We start from the raw sequence: 7,739 nt of genomic DNA on the forward strand, positions 1-7,739 counted from the left end.
TCAGAGTGGCTAGTCAGGTTAGCTGTTCACAGGATACACCAGGGCACAGAGCAGAGCTTCTCCAAAGCAGCTTGTCAGGTTAGCAGTTTACAGGAAGTATCTGGACAAAAAGCAAAGCTTCTCTAGGAACGGGCAGCAGAATACAAAGATTTACAGAGGGACTGGCATGGAGAGGGTGTAGAATGACGACGGACCGGCAAAGGAGTGACACCAGAGTGAGGCTTAAGTAGGGAGGCTGGCAGGTGAAATGAGTCTGGCTAATTAGTGGCTGGCAGGTGTGACTAACTGCAGTGGAAGGGAAGGCTGAAGTGAGGGGAAGGAGAAACTAAAAACAATAAATAAAGTCAAACCCTAACTAAAACAAGGTGGAAAACCCGAAAACCAATGGCAACAAAAGCCGAATCAAAACTAAACCATGACATTACCCCCCCTTCCCCCCCCTCAAGGCCGGTCTCCGGACGGCCTAACAAGCTAAACAACAACCAACCTAGGGTGGGTGGAGGGTGGTACGGATGGCGGGCCAAAATTAAACAAAAAACTACCCACTCAGGGCGATCCGAAACGAAGGAAAAACAAAAGCGGACTAAAAGGGGTTTCTAACAACCCCTTATTTTTTTCTCATTTTCTTTTTTGATCCACTGTGTAAATGAAGATACACTACATATAACTGATGCACCTTTTCCTACTCTTGGCACCTTCTTCTGACTATTGATTGAATATTGAGCCGATGTGACAAGTGAATTTCTCCAACGTGAGATCAATGAAAGCCTATCTCTGAATTGATTAACTTTGTTTAGTTTCTATATATATATATATATATATATATATATATATATATATATAAAACAAGCCAGTCACATCACCATCACTCTGGCGGTACACAATGCCTAGTGCAGTGTAAGCAGTTGGTAGAGCAGAGAGCTCAGACTGCGATGTGTGGAAAATGCTAGTGGAGGCAGACAATGCCGCAGTCCGAGGCCTGACCAGCCCTCGGAGGGGCAGGGGTCGCCTCACTGCGCCGACAGCCCCCCGCCGTCTCCCTCCTTTGCTCCTCTTATTGCGACCTGTCACAGGATGGGATCGGGGAGCACAATAAAGTTCGCCCTCTGCGAGGTGCTGCAGTTCGCGGGCCTGTGCGTGCCGCTCTTCATCGTGATGCAGAGATTCGCCGTCATCGTGGCAACGGTCAAAGCGTCTGCGCAGCCCCCCGGTGACACCAGCACGGCCTACTGGCTGATCGTGGCTTCGTCCATCGCGTACGTCACCTCCACGGCCCTGCTGGTGTGGGTGCCCCTGAAGTACATGGTGTTTGCGAAGAAGAAGTTCATCGTCGGGAGGAAGAAGTGGTAAGTCTCTGGTGCCCGGACTGTTTTTGGTCGTCAGTTTGGATCCCAAGTGCTGCTCTGACTGGAACAGGACGAGCTGGTGTGAGTCAAAACAGGCCTGTCACTGCTTTTGAGTTCATGTAAATATCATGAGTTAGCAACTCCCGTGACTGCCTTTGTCCTGCTCTCTTATCTTTTGTTGTCCTCCTCCTCTCAGGAGGCCTGTGGCCCTGGTATATGTAATCCTGTCCACGTTACCCTGCTTTGCCTTTCTCATCGCCAGCTCAGAGGTAAAAACATACATCTGTGTAGGTCTGAGGGCCTTTTAAGTGGAGCAAAGGTGACGATTAGTGAGAATCCTCTAGTTCACAGGGGAGGAATATCCAACCTAATGGATAAGAAGCTACTGATAAGCAGCTTGGTTCCTCTTCCTGGCCACGCTGTCAAATCATCTGTCCATGAGGCGCATTCTTACTTCCTTGTTGGCTACAGTCCATGCCCGATTTGCCGTTTTGTGTCGTTTTCTCAAAAGTCCGAGGTGACCCGGTGGCCCTTGTCCCATCCGGTGTCTTTTCCAAAAGCGCCGTAAATTCTGCTAAGATGGACATCTCTGTCAGCTTTGTTCTGTGTCCCATTGGTGTGAACTACTGACTCAAGCAAATACCAGAGCTGCATGAGATATGATGTAGCACACGACGGTCATTCTTGTTCACCTAAAATGGCGGACTGTAGCCAGGTCCCTAACTCTAACCGTAACTCATTGTTTTTTTTTTTTGTCTCACTGTTTGTCCAGGTTCAGATAAACAACAAACTGAAACACGACACGTTTACGGAGCTCCCCGTGTCTTTGGTCTTCTTCTCCTTAATCTGCCTTGATGTCATGGAGAGGATCCGGCACTGCAGACTGACCGGACAGGGTGAGAGCAAAACCAGCTCCTTTAATACCCAGTCATGTTTCAATTCTGGGGTGACTCCTATTTATGTTGGAGGATTTTTTTCAATGCTTTTATTCCTCATTTACAAGTGTTTTCTTTAACATGTCCTCAGTTGGACTGAATGGTGGTCCATTGTAAGCATGGCTGCCTTGAGACAAGAAGATGGCAGGAATTCCTGCATTTTTTTGGTGCATGAGGAGGACAGCTGGTCTGTAATTGCTTTAGGAATGATTGTGTATATATACACGACTGTTGGTCTCCATGTTGCCCAGTGATAGACTGGTTACCTGTCCTGGGTGTACTTTGCCCTACTCACTGCATAATTCTTTATTTTTGGATGTTTCAAACATCAAAAACAAAGACACCAGTGACCATGAACACTTGGAGTTTAAATATCATACCCATATATCCCCTTTCGTCAAGCACCTCGTAAATCTCCATTACAGAGTAATCTTTAAATGTTACCAGCATGTTTCTTCAGACTATAAGTAATGTTATTATTTTAAGGCGGCCCAGACAGAATCCTGGCTTGAATTTAACGGTGAATCTGTGGAGGGAGCTAAAGATTAGGGTGATGGTAGGGAGGGCTTTCAATCTCAAAGACTTTGAGCTCATTTCCAAAAATATACCCTCAGAACCCCATTTAAAACATAAAATAAAATTTAGAGCAATTATAAAGACAGGTGTGCTATAATACAAGTATTCTTTTCTATTAGTTATTTAGAATAATATAAAGGATTTTTTTAATAAAATGTGAATAACAAATAAATTATTGTCTTTAGAAAAAGACTGTTTGATATAGTGAAAGTAATTTAAGTATAGTTTTGGGCTAAACCTTAGATTAGTCGGTCTTTTATCCTATGCTGATGCCTTAAAGTATTAAAATAAAAATAAATAATAAATAAAAATAATAATTTTTAATAATAAAAATCGTAAACCTAAAATGTTATTATGAAAAGAAGTCCCGTTAGAACACACGTGACCATGTGTCAAAGTCTTTCTTTTATGAATGATTTTATTTAATAATAGTAAAATTAAAAAAAGCTTTAAAACAATCCACAGTGATTAACAGGTCGCATCAAAGCAATGATAAGCAACTACCTGGAAGGGCTCAGGGTTCGGTTTAAGGCCAAGGATTATATCACACAATGGCAGCATCTCAAGAGGGGAAACCAGAGGGCCGTAGATGGATTCTGCGATCCAACAACCAGCAAATAGGAACTACATGGACAATTTGACAATAACAACGTTAACCCTAACCAGGCCACCCAGACTGATAATGTGTAGCACTCTAGTTCTGCACATCATCAATCTGGGACTGCTCCATTTGAATCTGTTTGGAGAAAGGAGGAACATTCAGCAGGACTCTCTGAGCTGATTGGGCAAAGCAACATCTGGTGTCCACCTACCAAAAGTTGGTTTTAGCCAACCACTGTATCAAGTTAAAACGTAAGCACCAGGCGTTGTGAGATACCACAACAAGGTAAGCTAGTCAAGGCACTTCTTGCTGTTTTACTATCAAAGAAGAAATCGTGGATTCTTACAAAACATGTGATAGCAGCAGCTACACTACTCCTGTGCTGCCATGTGGGCTCAGCCACTCTTGCTTTTGTCACAGCTGTATATCCTGTCTTAAACCACAGTACTGCAATAATATCCAATAAATATGCAATAAAGTACCTTGGAAGGTGGCATGATGAGTAATTGGGAGACCAACAATGTCCGCAGCACTGAGAGGCAAGCAGAGATCTGGTTGAAGAATATTGAAAAATCAGGTCACCCAGGCAAATTCAAAGCATGGCTATACCAACATGGTTTGCTTCCCAAATTGTTGTGGATGATGACAGCGTTTAAACTCACATTCACTGTAGTTGAACGTGTGGAGCGTAAGATCAACTATCTCAAGAGGTGGTTGGGGATTCATCCAAGTTTCATATCTGTTAGATTGTACATCAGATCAGAGGTGATACAACTACCTGACCTTTAGGGATTCATGAGACGCCAAGATCAGGGACGCAGGAATAAAAACAAGATCAGGGAGGCCTCAGACTTAATAGGTAAGGCAGAAGGAAACCTCAATCTTAAGTATATCATTGGGTTTCCATGTACAGGAAAGGAGAGACTGGGAATGACCCATCCCCAAAGCTGGGAGAAAGCCAACCCAATGGAAAAGAGAACCCTGGTACAGGCAGAAGTAAGGAACGTAGAAAAAGAGCAGAGCAAGGCAAAAGCTGTAGAGCTAGGATCTCAGGGGGCATGGACAGGATAGGAACTTCACAAGAGGAGGCTTGAATGGGCTGATAAATGGAGACTTGAGCCTTTCCGGATCTGCTTCCTGCTGAGGGTTTTCTATGGTGCCCTTCCAACGTCTGTGAATCTGCATAGATGGGGTAGGAGAGATGGTCCAACATGTGGCTCTGTGGGCCAAAAAAACCATGGCACAAATCTTGACAGGATGTAAGACAGCCCTGTCTCAGAGTAGTGGCGCCATTACAAAGTGGCAGTGCTCACAGACACCTTGGTGCAGGAAAGAAAAAGAAGCGTCCTTACAACATCAAGCCTCCTCAGATAACATCCATCAAGGAGCGAGAAAAGCTATCAGCACCCCAAAAAACACAATAAGCCTCCTGCAGACAGACCACTCATGGGAGCTTAGGGTTGATTTAACAAGAAGGATTCAATTCTCAGACCACTTTAAGACCCAATGCAGTATTGTACTCTACTGAGGCAAGGAAGATCATTCTGATCGAGTTAACGGTGCCATGGGAAGAGGGGTATGAGGAGGCCTTTATGAAGAATTCAGATCATTACAAAGATCTGGTTCAGGACTGCAGGAACAAGGGTTGGCAGAAATAGTAGTACCCAGTGGAGATCAGAGAGGATTCCCAGCTCATTCAGCCTGGAAGGTGTGACAGCAGTGGGGTTGATAGGAAGTGAGTAAAGACGAGCAGTGTGAAGATTGGGCGAGTCAGCAGAGAGAGCCTCTTGTTGGCTATGGAACAGGAGGGAGGAGTTGAGCTGGCAGCCAGGAGGAAGTGAGTAGTGGCTGGCCACCACTGCTGACTCGACATCAGGAGAGTGTTACGGTTAAGGTGTCGAAACACTTGATAATTGTTAGTAACCGTCATGGCAGATGACTGAAGGAGAGCCATCTTTTAATGTAAATCATTTCTGAGCCCATCTTTTCATTCAATTGAATGGCCACATGTGAAACCTTGAAGGGGTAGACAGCTCCATGAGAAGGTAGTTTAATCAACGATGACCGGTTACACTGTGAAGCTCCCTCAGAGAAATGAAATACTGTCGATGGAAATGATTACGTTTTTCTTGCTGTCTGTGAAACTCCAAGTAGGCGAACTTTTCCCAAAGTGACATTGAAGTTAGAAGGTAGTTATTTTAGCCCATTGTTTTGATGAACACATGCCCCAGTTTGGTCGGACAAACATAAAGCATTACCCAATTGTTTTAAATCAGTTAGATAGGACCGTGTCTGATCTGGGTTTGCATTTACAATTTTTTTTTTTACAAAAAAAACGCCAAACCTGGTTGTTTTCATAGCACAAGTAATTGATGATGCACCTTGCTAAAATTGATAGCTGTTCAATTCCCCTGCTATAAAAACGTCTGGATGAAGTTTGCCAGTGAACATCTATATGATACAGATGCAATTTAGGAAAAACTGCTGTGGTCAGATGAGACCAAAATCAAGCTTTGTGGCAGACTAGACCCTCTGTCTCTGTAGGAAGAGAAATATAGTATATGATCTAAAGAACAACACAGCCCAAGCACAAAAGAGTGTGTGGTTGTTTGTGTTTGTGGGTAGGGGGTTCTGTATAGGATACAGGATGAATTCACCTCATTAGGTGATTAGGAACTAATTAGTTTTCATAAACAACATAATTCCTGGGTACCCAGAGCAGCAGAACAGTAGGAAATGGAGTTGGGCACTGAACAAGGTCATGTTTCATAGAATTATGGGGGAGATGCATCTTTCTTGATCAAGCTTATTGACCAACAAGGGAAAAAAAGCTTCTACCCCAGTGTTTGGCTAGGCTTTTCCAGATCATGTTTTGCTGGAGGATCAACTGGTTATTTAACTTCATCACATCCATTTTTTTTATATTTATGATGTAGAGCCTTTATTTGTCAGTGAGATAACCATGTTTTTAATTTTCCTTTTCAACCATAAGGCTTTTGGTTGAGACTTCTTTTCCAAGACTGTTTCTTTATTTGGCATTTTTTTCTTTGCAGCCAATGAAATGAGAAGAAATGCTGAAATCCCCTCTACTGTCCTAACTCACGTGGAACCACTAACACCAGCCTCCCCAGTTGCTCCGGCCGTGTCAGGACCAGGTGTGTCAGGGCGAGCCATGTCGGGGTCAGCTGTGCCCGGCCCATCTACGTCTCGGCCACCTATGCACGGGCAAGCTGCGCCCAATACTCTTCAGCCCGGAGCAAGTCATCTGAACGACAGAAACCACTCCAGAGCAGGAATGCGTGCAGAGACCAACGGAGCAGTTCCCCGAGTACCGGAGACCTCTGAACTAAACTCACCAATAATGAGCGGTCCAGCTTATTATGTATCTCCATACACCAACACGGGTCCTCTGAGGTTCCTGTGTGTCAGTGACGCCCGGGCAGACGTGTTTGTGGACAGCTTTATGTTCTGGATGGATACGGTGGAGATGGTGAGGGTGGCAGGACATCCTTTGGTCTACTACTCCGGCTGGGTCTTTCCCATCTACATCTTCAGCTTTGTGTCCTGCCTGCGTGTGGTGGTCATGCCCAATACCCCTCTTCTCTCTTCTTTAGGGGTCGCTCTGCAGGACTTACCCTTCTTCTTTGTCCGCGTCGGTCTCATAGCAATCTTCGGCTTCGTCACACCCGTCCTCTATCTGATGAAGAATCTGTTGGTTTGTCTGGCATTTGTCTACTTTAACTTCATGACCAAACTCAGAGTATTTAACACAGAGAGGATGTTCTTTTGATACCACCAATGCAAATACCACCAAGATCGATTTGGTCCACCAGCACGGGCGGCTGAAGCTGATGGATGATTTTAGTTTTTAATTAGGGCAAAATTATTACGGAAACGTTAAAATCCTACAATTGAAACTGTTAAGTACAACACAAACTATTCATCTTTTAATAAACAGACTTTTTACATTCTCTTTAATGTCATTGTAACATCTATCCAATGACACTTAGTTACTCAAATGCAGACTTTAGTGCATTCAAATCTGCTTTGAATTTAATTATTAAAATTGTCTAATTACAGCAAGTGTTTTCAAAGAACAACTGACCCAAATATTGTTCTTATATTGCTAGACTGGATGACCATCTTTTAATACAACAAATGAGAAAAACACTAACTTCAGATCTACAATGATTTTGCAAGGTGCTTGGAGTGTAAACTGACTACAGCTTCCTTATGTTATAAAAGATTACCATTCAGCAGCCTCAGAGAATGTTTCTTTAA

General features: G+C 43.7%; 1 protein-coding gene across 1 annotated transcript; it reads left to right on the forward strand.

Annotated features, from left to right (window-relative positions):
• Window positions 1-849: 849 nt before the first annotated feature.
• On the forward strand, window positions 850-7,370 carry LOC105918112 (transmembrane protein 236). The gene is made up of 4 exons (XM_012853124.3): window positions 850-1,346; window positions 1,543-1,615; window positions 2,119-2,242; window positions 6,512-7,370. Exons 1-4 carry the CDS (start codon window positions 1,075-1,077, stop codon window positions 7,246-7,248), a joined length of 1,206 nt encoding a protein of 401 aa, XP_012708578.2. The 5' UTR covers window positions 850-1,074; the 3' UTR covers window positions 7,249-7,370.
• The last annotated feature ends 369 nt before the right edge of the window (window positions 7,371-7,739 follow it).

Source organism: Fundulus heteroclitus, chromosome 21 (genome assembly GCF_011125445.2).
Source record: "Fundulus heteroclitus isolate FHET01 chromosome 21, MU-UCD_Fhet_4.1, whole genome shotgun sequence".
Taxonomy (NCBI): Eukaryota; Metazoa; Chordata; class Actinopteri; order Cyprinodontiformes; family Fundulidae; genus Fundulus; species Fundulus heteroclitus.